This window comes from Cervus canadensis, chromosome 26, assembly GCF_019320065.1.
Source record: "Cervus canadensis isolate Bull #8, Minnesota chromosome 26, ASM1932006v1, whole genome shotgun sequence".
Classification (NCBI taxonomy): Eukaryota; Metazoa; Chordata; class Mammalia; order Artiodactyla; family Cervidae; genus Cervus; species Cervus canadensis.
In genome coordinates, this window is record NC_057411.1 from 46,327,520 (window position 1) to 46,345,375 (window position 17,856).

A 17,856-nucleotide genomic window follows, 5' to 3' on the forward strand; every position below is an offset into this window, starting at 1 on the left:
TGTTCCATCATCTGGCTATGTGTGCATACATTTTATTTACATTCACCTGGTGATGGATATTTGGATTATTTCTAGTTTGGGGCCATTATGAATCATGCTTCTGTGAACCGGGTCGTATGATGAATGTATGTATTTAACTGTATAGGAAACTGCTAATCTGTTTCACAAAGTGGCTGTATCATTTCACTTTCCCACCAACAGTTTGTAAGAGTTTCTGTTTCTTCACTGCCTAAAAACAACTGATTTTATCTGTCTTCCACTGTAGCCTTTACAATGCATGTACGGTGCGATTTCATTGTGCTTTTAACTTGTATTTCCCTAGTGATTAATGATATGGGGTATTTTTCAGATGCTTATTAGCCACTTGTATGTTATCTTAGTAAACTGCCTATTTAATTTTTTACACGTTATTAATTGGATGCTTCATCTTACTGAGGAATTGTAAGAGTTCTCTGTACACTCTGGATACAAGTACTTCATCCGGTCTATAGTTAGCAAATATTGTCTCCAAACAAATGTCTAACCTTTTCACCTTCTTTGTTTTATAATCATGTTCAGTTGTTTATTTTCGGCTGTGCCGGGGTCTTGTTGCTGCATGGGCTTTTCTCTAGTTGCAATGAGCGGGGACTACTCTCTGGTTATGTGCAGGCTTCTCACTGCGGCGGCTTCTCTTATTGCCGAGCACAGGCTCCAGGGTGCACAAGCTTCAGTAGTTGTGGCTCACGGGCTCAGCAGGTGCAGGCCCCAGGCTCTAAAGCACAGGCTAATTTGCTCCACAGTATGTGGGATCTTCCCGGACCAGGGATCAAACCCGTGTCTCCTGCGCTGGCAGGCAGATTCTTTACCACTGAGCCACCAGGGAAGCCCCCCTTTTCCAAAACAGAAGTTGTTAATCGTGGTGAAGTCAAATTTATCACTTCTTTTCTAGTGCGGAGTGTATCTAAAAATTCTTTGTCAAACCCAAGGTCATGGACATTTTCTCCTGTATTTTTTTTCGGAAGTTTTCTCTTTTCAGCTCTTCCATTTAGTTAGGTCCATGAACTATTTTGAGACAACCCAAATTTTACTTGGCTGAACCTGAGCTTCTGATCTCCTTCTTCCAACCCTGACCTGTTTCTCCTACAAAAAACTCTTGCAGTTTCAGAAGCTTTACCTCCTATTTCTCTGCTTGGAAGTCTCTGAAGCTTGTTAAAGCTGATCATGAGGGTGGGAAAATCCTGGTCACCTCCATCTCACTAGAGAAGACATTTCATCTTTTCTGTTGTTGCTAGTCATTCAGTTGCACGTCCAACTCTTTGCAGCCCCATGGACTGTAGCCCTCCAGGTTCTTCGGTCCTTGGGATTCTCCAGGCAAGAATACTAGAGTGGGTAGCTGTTCCCTTCTCCAGGGGATCTTCCCAACCCAGGGATCAAACCTGGATCTCCTGCATTGCAGACAGAATCTTTACCATCTGAGGCCACCAGGGCAGGATTGGAGTGGACTGGTGTGGGTTGCCATGCCCGCCTCCAGGGGATCTTCCCAAGCCAGGGATCGAACCCATGTCCCTCATGTCTCCTGCATTGGCAGGCGGGTTCTTTACCACTCATGACACCTGGGAGGCCCCAGGGAGAAAGATTTCATAGCTGATGCTTGAACTGAATTCTCTAAGCCAGTGCTTCCGAGTGGGTTGGGTAGAATGTGTATTCATACCCTGTCAGAGATTAACTGCCACAAAAACATTTCAAGCTCAGAAGCTTTACCTACTGTTTTCCTTTTAGAAATTTGAGAAGCTTGTTTGAGATGGTCACCCTGGTGTCTCCCACACAGCACCTGGCCCTCCTGATGCTTCTGTTGTCTTTTCCACTCTGGCCAAGGCAATGTGGAAGGCTCAACCTGAGGCGAAATGGTCGGGTCAAAGTGTATCTATGATGTTCTTTACCACTTTCCAGAGTCTCACTCAGGCCTGTTGGAAGCCCCATTGTCCTGCGAAATCACCACGATGATGCTGGAACACAGGCACAAATGGCCAAGCTGGTGGGGCTGGTCTTGCGCAGACAGATGGTCCCTGTATCTGCTGGCTGATGCTGCCATGGTGAAGTATCGTAGATGGACGACTTGAACAGCAGACGTTGAGTTCTCACAGTTCAAGAGGCTGGGAGCCCAAATCAGGGTGCTGGGAGCACTCCCAAGTCAGGGTGCTGGGAGCACTCCCAAGTCAGGGTGCTGGGAGCACTTCCAAGTCAGGGTGCTGGGAGCCCAAATCAGGGTGCTGGGAGCACGTCCAAGATTGTGGAGGGAAGATCTTAGAAGCCTGCCCACCTGTCCATAGAAACAAGGTCACATCAACTCAGAGGCAGTAGATGAGAAGATTGGAAAATTATTTCAAAGGGCAACGCCTTTTTTATTAGAAGGGGTGTGTGTTTTCTGAAGAGTAAAGTATCATGGAAGTGGTTTAGAGAAAAATGGACGGTGTTGATCGTTTGACGAAGTCTGTAAAGAGAGAGACGTGGAGTGCAGTGAGTGTGGGTGACGGGAGAAGGTGACACAGAGAAGATCTGGGAGCCACTCGCAAACATGAGGCTGATGAGGCTCTGAGGCTCACAGGTCTGCTGGGCAGCCAGGGAAGTGTTGTCCAATCTATTAATACAACCCCTGCTGCCCCTGATGAAAAACATCCCTTGGCTGAAGCATCCTTATTTCATACCAATGGACATTATGTATATATATTATGTATATACTTTTAATGGAATGTCTTGAAATTCTCTCACTGCCCATAAGCTCTTGCACATGTTCAAATCAAATCTTTCAAAATTCGAAGAATTATTTTCATCGCACTCTTTCAGCCTGACATCTCTCACACCTTCACATTCCTCCACGCATTTTCCTTTTCATTGATTTACTGCTACAAGGTGCCAGGTACAAAAGTTGCCATCAGAGTCCTTGCCATCAAGCAGGTCACATTCTAGCTGGGAAAACAACATCTCACCACCTAGTTGTACAGATCAGATTTAGAAATCTCTGTACCCTCCAAATGTCTTTCACTAACACCGAGTTTATTTTTAAAAATTGAGAAAGGACTACTTTTTACCCCCTCAACATTTTCCAAGACTTTTAAAACTAATACTTGCTAAAGAAGCCCCTTCAGTTTTGTTATTCAGAGCAGATGGTTTTTAAATAAAATATCTTGTCTCTTTTAAATAATATAAAATTATTCTAATGAACTCCATGTTTGTCGTTTTGTTGTTGCTTAGAGCTAAGTCATGTCCAACTCTTTGTGCAACCCCCATGGACTGTAGCCTACCAGGATCCTCTGTCCGTGGGATTCTCCAGGCAAGACTACTAGAGTGGGTTGCCATTTCCTGCTCTAGAGGATCTTTCTGATCCAAGGATCAAACCTGCATCTCCTGCATTGTCGGGTGGATTCTTTACCACTGAGCCATCAGGGAAGCCCCATGGAGTTCATTAGAATAACTTTATGAATGATATCTTGTCTCTTTTAAAGAATAATTCATAAAATTATTCTAACAATCTCCATGTAGGCAGCAGCTATTTTAAGTCAACTTGAAAAACTAGATCTCTTTTAAAAATAAAAGAGGAGGGATAGTAAATAAGCAAGAGTATTTTTTTTTTCATGTTCAAAGACATTGCTTCTTTCTGGGAGCAGAAGACAGGGGGTGATCAGCCAGAGAGCAGGGGTCCAGTCTAGAAATCCTTTATCTGCCTAGGTGGTCCATTCACACCTAGTGACACTTAACCTGTGCCCACCCTGTGTGGTTGGGGACCGCAGAACTGGGGGGAGGAAGAAGGTATTAATGCAATAACCACACAAATACATAAATTCAAAACATGACAAATGTGAGACAGAAAAAGTCTTAGGACTCTGACATGGGGATATGATCCACCATGGGTAGATGGCCTTTAAAATGGGAAATGATGACTTGATTTTTAAAGTTCGCTTAAAAAGTGCCAAAGGCCTGTTCATGGAACTAAAGGAGATTCTTGTAAAGAACTTGAACCTCAGCCTGCACATGCAAGACGTGACCTTTAAGATGATTATTTCAGGCCTTCCACCCGGCATGGAGGAAGCCTCCGGCAGGTGGTTGGCACCCGATGAAGTAGGATTTTACATCCTTCTGTCACACGAAAGGAAGCACACTTGGCCTCGGCACCGAGTGACTGGCTGCAGAAATAGCTCCCTCTTCTGCACAAGCAGAGGTGAGGGGTCAGCACGGTGGGCTCTGCCCGGCACGGCTTCCTCGCTCCCCACTAATAAAGCATCTTTATTAGCACCTGCTAATAAAGCATCTTGCTTTCTCTCTTCTTCTTTCACTTGTTAGCCTTCCTCCTTTAACAGGGCAGATGGCTACAGGGTCAGAAAACTCCTCTCTCCACACTCTCTCGCTCAGAAAAGGTTTTTCTCAAGTGTCAGCATCACCAGGGTAGACACACTTCCTCAGTCTCCATCTCGGGCGCTGGACCCCTTCCTGGAGCTCAACATGCAGGACCAGTACACGTCCCCATATCCTGCCGGCATCTCAGACTTGTCCCAGCTCCGATTTACAGAAGTCAACCAATCGCCCTCCTCACCAGTACCTCCCAGGCTGGCATGCCTCCACTTTTTTCTCTCTCAGGAGCCCCAAATCCATACTTACCTCGGCCAAAACCTCAGACACCTTTGCCTTCTCTAAACTGGGGGTCCTCCAACTTGAGTCCGTCTTAAAATCACCCAGATGGCAGCTCCACCTACAGGTTCTGATTCAGTGGATCTGTCTGGGGTCTGGCCTGAGTGTTTGCTGGTCCACCAAGTGCCCAGAAGGTGCTGCTACTGGGGGAATTAATGCTTGCCTCGGGCTTCCCTTGTGGCTCAGCTGGTAAACAATCTGCTGGCCACGTGGGAGACCTGGATTCGATCCCTGGGTTGGGAAGATCTCCTGGAGAAGGGAAAGGCTACCCACTCCAGTATTCTGGCCTGGAGAATTTTGTGGACTGTATAGTCCATGGGGTTGCAAAGAGTTGGACACAACTGAGCGACTTTCACTCCCCATCGTCACTGGGAACCACCGTATCATCTTCTTGCTGCCTCTTTGCAACCATGCCCACTGGCTTCCTCTTTATTATCCCAGCCAGGGTCTCTGCATCTCCACCCCAACCGTCCTGTGCCTGCAGCCCTGGGTGCAGGCCAGAAAATGCTGCTGCTCCTCCTCTGCTCTCCACGTCCTTCCAGGCACCCCACCACATAGAGAATATATTCCAGTTTCCTTCATGTGACATCAGAGGCTCCCCATGACTTGACCCCAAACTCCTTCTGCAATCTTTTCTTCTACTTCCTCCCAGTAGAGCCCCCTCTCCTTTAAGTATCATAACATTCTGTTCCCCAAGCCTTTTGTTGTATTCCTACCCCTTTCATAATGGTGTAGAGCATTGGGGGATCAAATCCTAAGCATTGTACCTCCTGAGTACACAATTGTCGTTCCGGTCACCTTTTTGAAGATTTTTTTAAAATATTTATTTTTATTTATTCATTTGGTCTTGTTGGCTCTTAGTTGCAATACACGAGACCTTTCAGTTGCAGCATGTGGGATCCAGTTCCCTGAAAAGGGGTCAAACCCAGGTCCCCTGCTCTGAGAGCAAGGAGTCTTAGCCAGTGAACCACAAAGACTTCCCTTACTTGCCAGTTACTCCAGGGTCTTCATCTTCAAGATGCCTGGTGAGTGATCCCTCCTGGCAGGAATGGCATAAAGTTGATGAGAAGATGCAGTCAGTCAACACATTATCACAGAGCCTGGGACATAATAGCTAAACGACAGTTCATGATAATTTAGGTATAGGTTTGTGCCAAGTTGCTTCAGTCATGTCCAACTCTTTGCAACCCCATGGCCTGTAGCCCACCAGGCTCCTCTGTCCATGGGATTCTCCAGGCAAGAATAGTGGAGTGGGTTGCCACGCCCTGCTTCAGGGGATCTTCCCAACCCAGGGATCGAACCCAGGTCTCCTGTGGCTCCCGCATTGCAGGCGGATTCTTTACCGCTGAGCCACCAGGAGTTTATGTACAGGTTTGATACTATGTACAAAATAAATGTTGTCTGTTCGATATAGCCCAAGGCTATGGCTTGAGCCTGTAGAAAAACTTTCTCTGATCGAAGCTATCAGTGCTGTTGAAAGTCAAACCCCAAAATTTAATCAATAGTCATTCATTCATCCAAGGAGCCTATTGTCAAATCAATAAATTCGAGAGCCTCTTCCCAATGGTAAATGAACTGGTGTGCTTGTGCCTTGAAAAATCAAGTGTCATTTGTTCAATTCTTAGTTAAGTCCATGTGTCAGCCCTGGTAGGACCGAGGTTGTCACTATCCGTCTTAAAGAAGCCAAGACACGTCCTTATTACATCAGATGGGGGAGGTTGTTCAGCTTTATCCCATGATGGCTTATGTGAAGTTCTAAATTTGCAAAATAAAATGACATTCTCTTATTATTTTTTAATCTAATCTCCCCTTTGGAAGAAAAAGATGTTGTTTTAAAGTAATTTTCTTGTATTGTTTTAGGCTTGCCTCCAATCCCTTCAACTTCCAGAACAGGCTTTGCAGAATTTTCCATGAGAGAACGCATGAGGGAGAAATTACAGGCTGCAAGGGTGAGAGAAACCGCAGGGATATTTTTCTCGGTGCCAATTACCTTGCTTCCAGTCTTGTCTAGCTTGATTCGTTTGCTCAAAACGGCGTGGATTTGAATACTGTTAAATTTGTTTTTCATGCTCTAAAGGTTAATGCAGCATTTAACTAGGAGCACAGATGCAAATTACACTTAAGAACAATGTAATGTCCTTTTTCTAAGCCATTGTTTTTACCTCTTAAAGAAGCATAACATGCGTATTTTACTGATTGATTTCCTCCCGAGATGGTGACTGAGGTTTTCATAGCATCACTGACATTACTTAGCAGTAATTTTCTGTTTGACTTTTTAGTCCAAAGCAGAAAGTGCGCTGCTGCAGGAAATCCCCACCCCTCGGCCCAGGCGCTTCCGAAGTCCCACCGAGAAAGAATCAGAGACGGAATTTGGCACGGAGGTGAGAAATGGGCCATCCCTACTTTGTGACCAAAGACAGTGACGCCAAATAGAAATGTTCCAGCAAAAGTTCTAGAACAGAGCTACGCACAGAGGGTGTTAAACACTCATTAATAATAATAGCTGCTATTTATAGGTGCTACTGGGTGCTAGGCATTTTGCCAAATCTTTTCCCCATGTTATCAGAGGCCCTTATCCCAACACCTCTATGAGGTGGGTACCATGATTTTCGCTCACATTTGCCATATGAGGTTCAGAGGGCCTGCCAAGCCATCCCCAGGTCACAGAGCACGTATGTGGACCAGTCAGTATTGGATTCCAGCTCTGTCTCATTCCCCGTGTGTCTCATGGGTCAGCATTGCTGGGTCCATGGATCTTGCTGGGAAACAGAGAAAGAGATAAGAATAGAATCCAATTGTGGGGACTTTGAGCGTTACACCAAGGCGCCCCGATGTTTTTTTCTAAGCCATGGAAAGCAATGGAGAATAGGATCGGGTGGTGGTCTGAATGCACCGGGCTGACTTGTGTGAATCTGAGATGCTGGTGAGGCATCTCAGTGTGTTCCTCTAAAGATACACAGAGAGGAAGGGACCCGGCCTGGAGACACAGATTTAGGAAGTATTTCTACTGTGGTGAGTTTTGAAGTTTTGAGGGTGTGAATGACGATGGTCCTACACTTGGAGAAAAGCTGACAATAAAGCCCAATGAGGCAAAGAGGAAGCCGGTTAAAGTCAGAAAGTTGTATCAGCGATGTGGCTGAAGGACCAACACATCTAGGGTGGAAGAAGGAGCAGAAAGAACAACAGGGCACATGGCTCAGTGAAGTGTTTGCAAGTTTAATCCAGTGGTGTGTTAATGATGATGGTTTTGGTTGTTTTTAAAGTCTAAGCATTAGGGATATTTCTGGAGCAGTCACAAATTTCTTAGATGATGCCTTTTCTTTTTCTATGATGAGATGTTACAGATTTTCATTTACCTATATTCATCGCCAATAAGCCAGAGATTGCGTGATTACAGGGAAAGTTGCAGTCGTGCTCATGGGTTTTCAGAACACTCCGTCGGCCCCCTAAAATGGCTTTATGACAACTGGCTACTCCGTTCTACAGGGGACACATTTCTTTTTCTTTATTTCCAATTTATTTTCTTCCATGAGAACCATAATTGTAAGAGCCATAGTTCTAAAGTATTGGAAAATAAAGAAAAAGTACCAAGACTTTCTTGGTGAGCCAGTGGTTGAAACTTCATCTTCCAATGCAGAGGGTGAGGGTTTGACCCCTGGTTGGGGAGCTAGGATCCCACATGCCTCTTGGTCCAAAAAACCCAAAACATAAAAACAGAAGAATATTGTAATAAATTCAGTAAATTCAATAAAGACTTTAAAATAGTTCACATCAAGAAAATATTATTTTAAAGGAGAAAGTCCCTAAAATCCCATCATTATGACACAAACACTTTGGTTGTTTTGGTGGGTGTGTGAGTAAGCATAGGAGGGTGTGGTCTCCCATGTCTGGGTTGTCTGCACCTTCTTGATGGATAATCCTTTCACACAATCATGATAGTTCTCCCTTGTCCAATAGGCCATGAATGCGATATCCAAATCAAGTTGGAAGTTTTAGAAGTGAAAATATACTCCCTTGGCTTACAGAGGTGTTTATTTCTCTTTGTGAACAGGAACTTGACCTTTTGTCTAACTGAGTGCATATCCCCTAAGAGCCATTCTCTGACAGTGAGGCAAACACCACCTGCCTTGCCCTCAGACCTGATCTCAGGTTTCCAATGGAACGTATCACTCACAAGCACACTTATTCATGTACATAGCTTAGCCCAGAAGAAGAATATAAAAAGCAGCCGATGTTGGGCCTGCGGGGCAGAGAGCACATGAAAATGCAGGTGCTGGACTCTAGCTGCCCAGCACTAAGTTCTCGCAATCTCACTCACCAGCTGCATGACCTTGGATGTCTCTGAGTGGTAAATATAACCCCCTTCCCCACTTCCCACCTCTTTTTTTTTTTGCTGCGTTGGGTCTTATTTGAAGCATGGAGGATCTTTTGTTGCAGCACATGGACTCTCTAGTAGTAACGTGCAGGCTGAGTTGCTCCACAGCAAGTGGGATCTTCAGTCCCTGACCAAGCATCGAACCTGCGTCCTCTGCATTGCAAAGCAGATTCATAACCATTGGACCACCAGGGAAGTCCCCTCGCCTCTTTAAAATAGGGATACAACCCAGAACCTGCTCCTTGGTATTGTTTTGAGGATTAAAGGAGTGCATACATGTCACAGGGTTTCACACAGTGCCTGGTTCATGGGAAGCCCTCCCTCCATAGTTAGTAGCTAGTGTCAGAGGCTGTAGGGTCAGAGCAAAAAGAAGAAGCCGCTTGGGAATACTTGGGTCAGGAATCTAAATCCATCAGCACAAACCTATGCTAAACTCTTGTTTCCATTTCACTTTATCCTCAGCAGATTTGTGATAAGAGAACAGAGCCAAATACTCATCTCCAAGAACATGTCAACAAAGAGGTGGGAATAACACAGAACATTTGACTCCTTGGTCTGCACTAGGCTTGACCAAAATGTCTCTGTTCTGCGGACCTAGTTCATCGTCCCAGGTGCCCCAGGTTCTGACCCCTGGACACACTCTACCTGTTGCCAGCCTCTCTAGGAGGCTCCTTCCTGCTGGGTGTCCAATGGGCTCTGAACACACAGCCGTGACAGTCACGGCCCACTCTCAAGGACCCCCAGTGGGGATGACAGACAGGTGATCAGACAGTGGGAGTGCAGGGTGGTTAAGATCCACAGTGGGTGCCTTGAGGAAGCCTTCGAAAGGGCACTTCCCTTGGAGTCAGGTTATGTAAACTATGAAGTGTCTTGGCTTAGGCAATGGTTTCTTGCCTAAGGCATTGTTTTCTTATCAGTGACTCAAAAACACAAATGGCAAAAGTATAAATCAATACACTGGACTTCATCAGAATTAAACACGTTTCCATTTCAAAGGAAACCAAGAAGAAAGTGAAACGACAACAAACACACAGAATGGGAGAACTTATTTGCAAGTCACATATCCTGATTAGTATCATGCCTGATACTGAGAGCATATGAAAAGTCAGAGCTATCTGAAAGACTTTCCAGATTAGGATGTCTTTAGGGAATTAAAAGTACTGACTAGTAGTTAGAAGAGAGGTCAGGGCTGGAGCTATTATATTTTGTAATTATGCTTTGGTAAAAGTAATGAGACTTGAGATTGTCTAGCTCAAGCTAGAAAAGGATCATAGAGCCTTCTTGGAGGTTACAACAAATTCAAGGATGAGAAAGAATTCCTAGCTGGACACAAGCACACGTCATCATAGGCATTCACTTGAAATTGAATATTATTACTTTAAGCTTTTATGAAGATATTATAGATGATAGTTCTTTAAAATTTAATTCTGCAATCATTTGAAATATATTTAATGGCTTTTCTTATGCTAATATAATTTACTTTAAAATATGTTGAGATTTTGATAAAAATTAAATTACCACCACTTTGATCAAGTCCATACATATCATAGTAAAACTGTCAATCTTATAATTTTAAAAGATACCAAAGAAATTATTGTCCAAACCTACTGTCCTTTCTGTCAAGCAAATACAGAAAGAGATGGAAAGAAACAGAAAGAATAAAATACTGATCTCCACCTACACATGTTTGCCAAGTGAAATTTTACCTACTTATTTTATTTTTTAAACTGCTAATGTTAGACTTTCTGCCTAGTCTTCTGTTTTATTATCAGTCTTTGAAAGTGAAAGTGAAGTCGCTCAATTGTGTCCGACTCTTTGCAATCCCGTGGACTATAGCCCACCAGGCTCCCCCAACCATGGGATTCTCCAGGCAAGAATACTGGAGTGGGTTGCCATTTCCTTCTCCAGGGGATCTTCCCGACTCAGGGATCGAACCCAGGTCTCCTGCACTGCAGGCAGATGCTTTAACCTCTGAGCCACCAGGGAAGGCTTGCCTACACAGAGCTAAGCCTCTCATCTCTCTGATCGGCTGACTCCTTGGCTTATTTATGTTTTCAAACATAAATCAGTCTCTGTCTTGGGCTCTAGGAGGTAGGGGATTCTGAGGCAGACAGGAGCAGAATGGCATCTTTAACAGTGGGCGAGAAAGGTGTAGCCTTGTTTTATGAGAAAGACTGAACTTAGCAGACCCTTAGAAAGCCTTCCTGACCTTTCCCTGGTGGCTCAGTAGTAAAGAATCTGCCTGCAAGCAGGAAATATGGGTTCGATCCCTGAGTCGAGAAGATTCCCCTGGAGAAGGAAATGGCAACGCACTCCATTATTCTTGCCGAGATTTCCCTGGAGAAGGAAATGGCAACGCACTCCAGTATTCTTGCCTGGGAAATCCCATGGACAGAGGAGTCTTGTGGGCTACGGTCCATGCAGTCACAAAAGAGTTGGACACAACTTAGTGACTAAACCACCACCACCAATTTTTAATGTTTATCCTTACATTACATAATACTCATCTGCTTCTTTCCTTGTCTTCAAAACAGCCACTTAAAATTCTGGAATTTACCAAGACAAATATTAACCCTGCATTGCACTGTGAAATTTATTCATTAGCACTGCTTCAACTTTTATATAATTGAATGCTAGTAGTTAACTATTTGGGCTTCCCTGGTAGCTCAGCTGGTAAAGAATCTGCCTGCAATGCAGGAGACCCCACTTTGATTCCTGGGTCGAGACAATGCCCTGGAGAAGGAATAGGCTACCCACTCCAGGATACATGGGCTTCCCTGGCGGCTCAGACGGTAAAGAATCCATCTGCAACCCAAGACCTGGGTTCGATCCCTGGGTTGGGAAGATCCCCTGGAGGAGGGCATAGCAACTCAGTCCAGTATTTTTGCCTGGAGAGCCCCATGGACAGAGGAGCCTGGTGGGCTACAGTCCAAGGGTTGCAGAGAGTCGGACACAACTGAAGCAACTTAATACGCACACACAGTTATCTGTTTAAGCTACTACTGCAAAATGAGAAGATGGAGGAAAAGCATTGAATCGTACATAAGTCGGAATTGTATGTATTCTCTTGATATCACGATAGATTGCACCCAACTGATGCCCTCATTTTTCTTCTTCCCATTGCTGGACATTCAGCTGCACTTACGTGGAATTTCATAGTGCCTTTAGCTTGCTGCTCCAAATATTTCTAGCTTTCATCACAGAATGTCTCTGGATAAATGCCTGAGGGGGCCCACTCAGCCATTCTGAGATTCATACAAAACTGAAAGGGCAGGGCCTGGGGCAACCCTCATCCACTTGGACTTATTGACAATCAGACATGGTTGACGCTCTTCATCATAGACTGTTTGGAGACGATCCTCTGTGAGCTGGATAATTTATTGATCTTTAGGGTGAAATAGCATTTCCATTTGGGGATTTATTGATTGTAAAATTTTGTATTCATCTAGTCATGAGAGAGACAGAGCTGAGGAAGAAAACAATCAGCCACTTTACCATTCAAATATATTTGTAAACATTTCATTCCCTAGAAATGGTGAGACGCATCAATGGTCAGAAGATAAGCCTTTTGAGGGTTAACGCTTGTTTTTTTTAAACATCCTCAGTTTCTTGATTTAAACGATGTATCTGTTATTTTTTTCCACTTGTATAGCTGGATAGAGAGGTACAAAGGACTCAAGAAGAAAATGACTCCCAAGGTTATTCAAGAGTAAAGTTCCACGATTCTGTACGAAAAATCAAGTCTAAACCCCCGGTGAGAAATCCTGTCTTTTAAAATCATGCTAGCTTTAAATTATGCAGGCTTTAAATCATGTATTTTATTGATTTGTTTCTGTGTTTCGAAAATGTTCAATGAGAGATAACTATACACATAGGCTGACTCCTACTGCATGAAATATGCAAGAAAAAAATATGAGGAATGATTCCTACTTTCAAATCCTAGAATCTTATGGAGAGCTTAGAAATCTGCCTATTGTGGGGAAAGAAAAATGCCTGGAAGGGCAGGAAATGTTCTTGATAAACTGATTTGTTCAGCTGTGAAGTTGTTACCAGCTTTTATTATGGGAAAAAGTGAGATACTAATTCAAGAATTAAAACAGACCAGCAATGGTATTTTTTCAAAGTTTAACAAACTCTGTCTTGCTCATAATTGAAAGTATCTCAGCACTGGCCTATAAATCACTTTTTGGCATTTTAATCATCTTTTCTAAAGCTTTTAACTGCTGTAAATAATACATTTTTGTGTTTGTAGAAAGGTAAATAATTGCTGATTTATATTTTTTAAAAAGTAACTCATTAAAGTTACTTAACTAAGGAGGCCTGTCGTATCTGTTAAAGTTCATTACCATCAACAGGTAATGTGTTTAGGAAGTCTGGAATGCTCTTAGCATCCAGCCAGCTGTCAGTGAACTGCACAGAGCTTATCTCAGCCCAGATAGTCTGAAATTCTACTCCTTGCTTCCTCTCTGTAGGTTCCACCTGGCTTCCCTTCTGCTGAGGAAGCGTATAACTTCTTTACTTTCAACTTTGATCCCGACCCAGAGGAGTCAGAGGAAAAACCAAAAGCCAAACATAGACATGGAGCTAACCAAGAGGAAAAGGAAGGAGAGGAGGAAGAGCCGCCTGTGCAGGAAGGAGTAAGCAAAACAGTATTTAGTATAAAAATAGTGACGCGGAGAGGGAAGATGTTAACCGTGATGGTGATCGTGTTGGCGGTGATGGTGGTGATGATGGTGATGAGGGTGATGGTGGTGATGGTGATGGTGGTGATGATGGTGATGAGGGTGATGGTGGTGATGGTGATGGTGGTGATGATGGTGATGAGGGTGATGGTGGTGATGGTGATGGTGGTGGTGGTGGTGATGGTGATGGTGGTGGTGGTGATGGTGGTGATGAGGGTGATGGTGGTGATGGTGGTGGTGATGGTGATGGTGGTGGTGGTGGTGATGGTGATGGTGGTGATGGTGATGGTGGTGATGGTGGTGGTGATGGTGATGGTGGTGATGAGGGTGATGGTGGTGATGGTGGTGATGGTGCTGGTGATAAAGATGGTGATGAGGGTGATGGTGGTGATGGTGATGAGGGTGATGGTGGTGATGGTGATGGTGGTGATGGTGATGGTGGTGATGATGGTGATGAGGGTGATGGTGGTGATGATGGTGATGGTGGTGATGGTGGTGATGAGGGCGATGAGGGTGATGGTGATGGTGGTGATGGTGGTGGTGATAAAGATGGTGATGGTGATGATGGTGATGATGGTGATCGTGTTGGTGGTAATGGTGGTGATGATGGTGATGAGGGTGATGGTGGTGGTGGTGATGGTGGTGATGATGGTGATGGTGGTGATGGCAGTGATGATGGTGGTGATGATGATGATGGCAGTGATGGTGGTGGTGATGGTGGTGGTAAGATGATGATGGTGGTGGTGATGCTTGTGATGGTGCTAAACAAAATGGAGAAAATGCATGAAGTGATTAACAAAGACCTAGAAGAATTAAAGAATAGACATTCAGAGATAAACAGCACTATTACTGAAATTAAAAATACTCTGCTGCTGCTGCTAAGTCGCTTCAGTCGTGTCCGACTTTGCGACCCCATAGATGGCAGCCCACCAGGCTCCACCGTCCCTGGGATTCTCCAGGCAAAATACCCTAGAAGGAATCAATAGCAGAATATCTGAAGCAGAAGAACGAATCAGTGAGCTGGAAGATAAATGGTGGAAATAATTTCTGAAGAGCAGAATAAAGTAAGAAGAATGAAGAGAACTGAGGATAGTTTCAGAGATCTCTGGGACAATATCAAACACACGTCCTAACTGAAAGCGTTGTGGATACTACATTCACATGACTTTCTGTAGCCCTGGACTTCTCCTCATAATTTGGGGAGTGGGGGCCTTGATTAAGTATGTTCACCTTTCTCTTGTAGGAAAAAAGAAAAAAATTGGAGCAATACAGTTTGAAGTTTTTTCTTGCTAGACTCCACACAAGGATTAGTATTCATTTCATGTACGAAAATGTCTGCCTCTCCAAGGCAAATGAAAGCTAGTACTCTCTCCTCTCAGCCTTACAAGTGAACAGTTTTTGTGCCCCATACCACACCCAAGCTACAACTCAGATTCTGTAATTGTGGGTGGGATATGTGAGACCACAGAAAACACACCATGAAAAATGGGCAAACTTGAATAGCCATTTCTCCAAGGAAGATATACAAATGGCCAATAAGTACATTAAGAGATGCTTAGCAGCACTAATCATTAGGGAAATGCAAATCAAAATCACAATGAGATACCGCCTTACACATATCAGAATGACTATTAAAAATAGATAGGAGATATAGATAGGAAGGAAAGAAGGAAGGGAGGGCAGACAAGTGTTGGCAAGGGTGCAGAGAAACTGGTGCATTGCTTGTGGTGATGCAAGGTGGTGTAGCTGCTGTGAAAAAGTCTAGTGGTTCTTCAAAAATTTAAACATAGAATTAACATATGATCCAGCAACCCCAATCCTGGGTATATACCCCAAAGAATTGAAAGCAGGCACTCAGATCTCTGCACACTCCTGTTGATAGAAGCATTGTTTGCAGTAGCCAAAAGTAAAAGCAGTCTAACTGCCCATCAAGAGAAGAATGGATGAATAAAATGTGGCATATACAAGAGAATATTATTCGGCATCAAGGAAGGAAATTCTAACATATGCTAAACAGGGATGAACCTTAAAGACATTATGCTAAGTGAAATAAACCAGTTATAAAAAGACAAACCTTGTGTGAATATTTTCACACTCACGGTGGATGCAGTCTTTCTGGTGGACCAACTGCAGGTCCTGGCTTCCTCTGCTGTCTTCTCTGAAGTTTTCTCAGCCTGTCTTTGCTCAAAGTAGTACTGGAACAAAGGCAGGAACAAAAAAGATCACACACTGATACTACAGGATATTTTCTCTTTTCTCCTTTTGAAGTTTGTGACATTCTCTGCCTTCAGCTCAGTACAACGTGAACCTGGGAGTTAAGCCCAGGCAATCTGAGCAGGGTATGGACCCCACACTTGGTGCCTTTCCCACGGGGTTAGTGCCAGGTGGAAGGTTAAAATATGCATAACTCATGAACCCAAGTTCTCTAAGTCATTGTCGAAGAATAGACACTCTCAAAGGAGGACACCCGCATTGAGATTTCACTTGCTTTGCTTAGCACATCTCTTCTGACCCTTCTGATTGTGGCATTTTCCAAGTATGTGAAATAGTGGGAAAAAAAGCATATTAAATAGGAAAGTCAGTGTCATTTTATGCTTTCTTTCAGAAAAGATAAAAGGAAAAGGTAACTTGATCTTAGGCTATGTTGGTTGGTGCGTTTAATATCATGGACTGTTTTTATGTTTAATGTGCCAAGTACATTAATTGTCTTTGGGACTTCCCTGGTGGCTCAGTCAGTTCAGTCGCTCAGTCGTGTCCAACTCTTTGCGACCCCATGGACTGCAGCACACCAGGCTTCCCTGTCCATCACCAACTCCCAGAGCTTGCTTCCCTGGTGACTCAGATGGTAAAAAATCTGCCTGCAATGTGAGAGACCTGGATTCGAACCCTGGGTTGGGAAGATGCCCTGGAGGAGAGCATGGCATCCCGCTCCAATATTCTTGCCTGGAGAATTCCATGGACAGAGGAGTCTGGTGGGCTACAGTCCATAGGGTCACAAAGAGTCAGAGCCGACTGAGCAACTAACGCATTCACTGTCACTAAGTATCTTTTCGGGATTGTTCCTTGATGTTCTTTAATGTGACGCAGGATGAGGAAGAGTGGTTGGATGGCAAAGATGCTGAGGATCTTCTCCTGGGCTTAGATCATGCAGCTGAAGACTTTGTGGCAATCAGACCTGCCGATTATGAAAGTGTCCACGTTCGGCTGCAGAAGGAGAAAGAGCTCCTATTCATACCCAGCAGACGGACAGGTACTTTTTCTCTTGGTCTTCCTGCCCAGATTCGGCATCCTCATTTTCCTTTAGATGAAATAGAGCTGGTGTGTAAAGTTAAAGTGAAAATGTTGGTCACTCAGTCATGTCCGACTCTTTGCGACCCCATGGACGATAACCCACCTGGCTCTTCTCTGTCTGTGGGATTTTCTAGGCAAGAATACTGGAGTGGGTAGACATTTCCTTCTCCAGGTGTGTAAAAATGCCCAATTTCCACAACCGAACCCAATTTCTAATCTGACTTAATAATCAAGAAACAGGTTCAAATCATTGTACTCATTCCTTCCCCCACTGTGTCCACAAGTCTGTTCCCTATGTCTGCATCAATTTGAGAGAGTAGCATGGAAACATACTCATTACCATGTGTAAAATAGGTCAGTTCAGTTCAGTTGAGTCGCTCAGTCATGTCTGACTCTGCGACCCCATGGACTGCAGCACGCCAGGCTTCCCTGTCCGTCCCCAACTCCCGGAGCTTACTCAAACTCATGTCCATTGCGTTGGTGATGCCATCCAACCACCTCATCCTCTGTCATCCCCTTCTCCTGCTTTCAGTCTTTCCCAGCATCAGGGTCTTTTTCAACGAGTCAGTTCTTCACATCAGGTGGCCAACATATTGGAGTTTCAGCTTCAGCGTCAGTCCTTAAATGAATATTCAGGACTGATTTCCTTTAGGAAATTGGTTGGATTGGTTGAATCTCCTTGCAGTACTAGGGACTCTCAAGAGTCTTCTCCAACACCACAGTTCAAAAGCATCTGTTCTTTGGCACTCAGCTTTCTTTATAGTCTGACTCTCACATCCATACATGACTACTGGAAAAACCATAGCTTTGACTAAGACAGACCTCTCTTGGCAAAGTAATGTCTCT

General features: G+C 44.2%; 1 protein-coding gene across 8 annotated transcripts in view; it reads left to right on the forward strand.

The window, feature by feature from the left end:
• The window catches only part of CC2D2A (coiled-coil and C2 domain containing 2A), a 124,796-nt gene that overhangs the window by 24,120 nt on the left and 82,820 nt on the right, over window positions 1-17,856 (forward strand). For 5 of the 8 annotated variants that reach the window (XM_043448289.1, XM_043448290.1, XM_043448291.1 and 2 more), the window contains 5 exons: window positions 6,523-6,611; window positions 6,942-7,043; window positions 12,690-12,791; window positions 13,510-13,674; window positions 16,807-16,969. In XM_043448289.1, the coding sequence (XP_043304224.1) occupies window positions 6,523-6,611; window positions 6,942-7,043; window positions 12,690-12,791; window positions 13,510-13,674; window positions 16,807-16,969 (621 nt within the window). Of the gene's footprint in view, window positions 1-3,384; window positions 4,196-6,522; window positions 6,612-6,941; window positions 7,044-12,689; window positions 12,792-13,509; window positions 13,675-16,806; window positions 16,970-17,856 lie in introns of those variants that run through there. The other 3 variants (XM_043448295.1, XM_043448293.1, XM_043448288.1) reach the window with 3 other exon arrangements.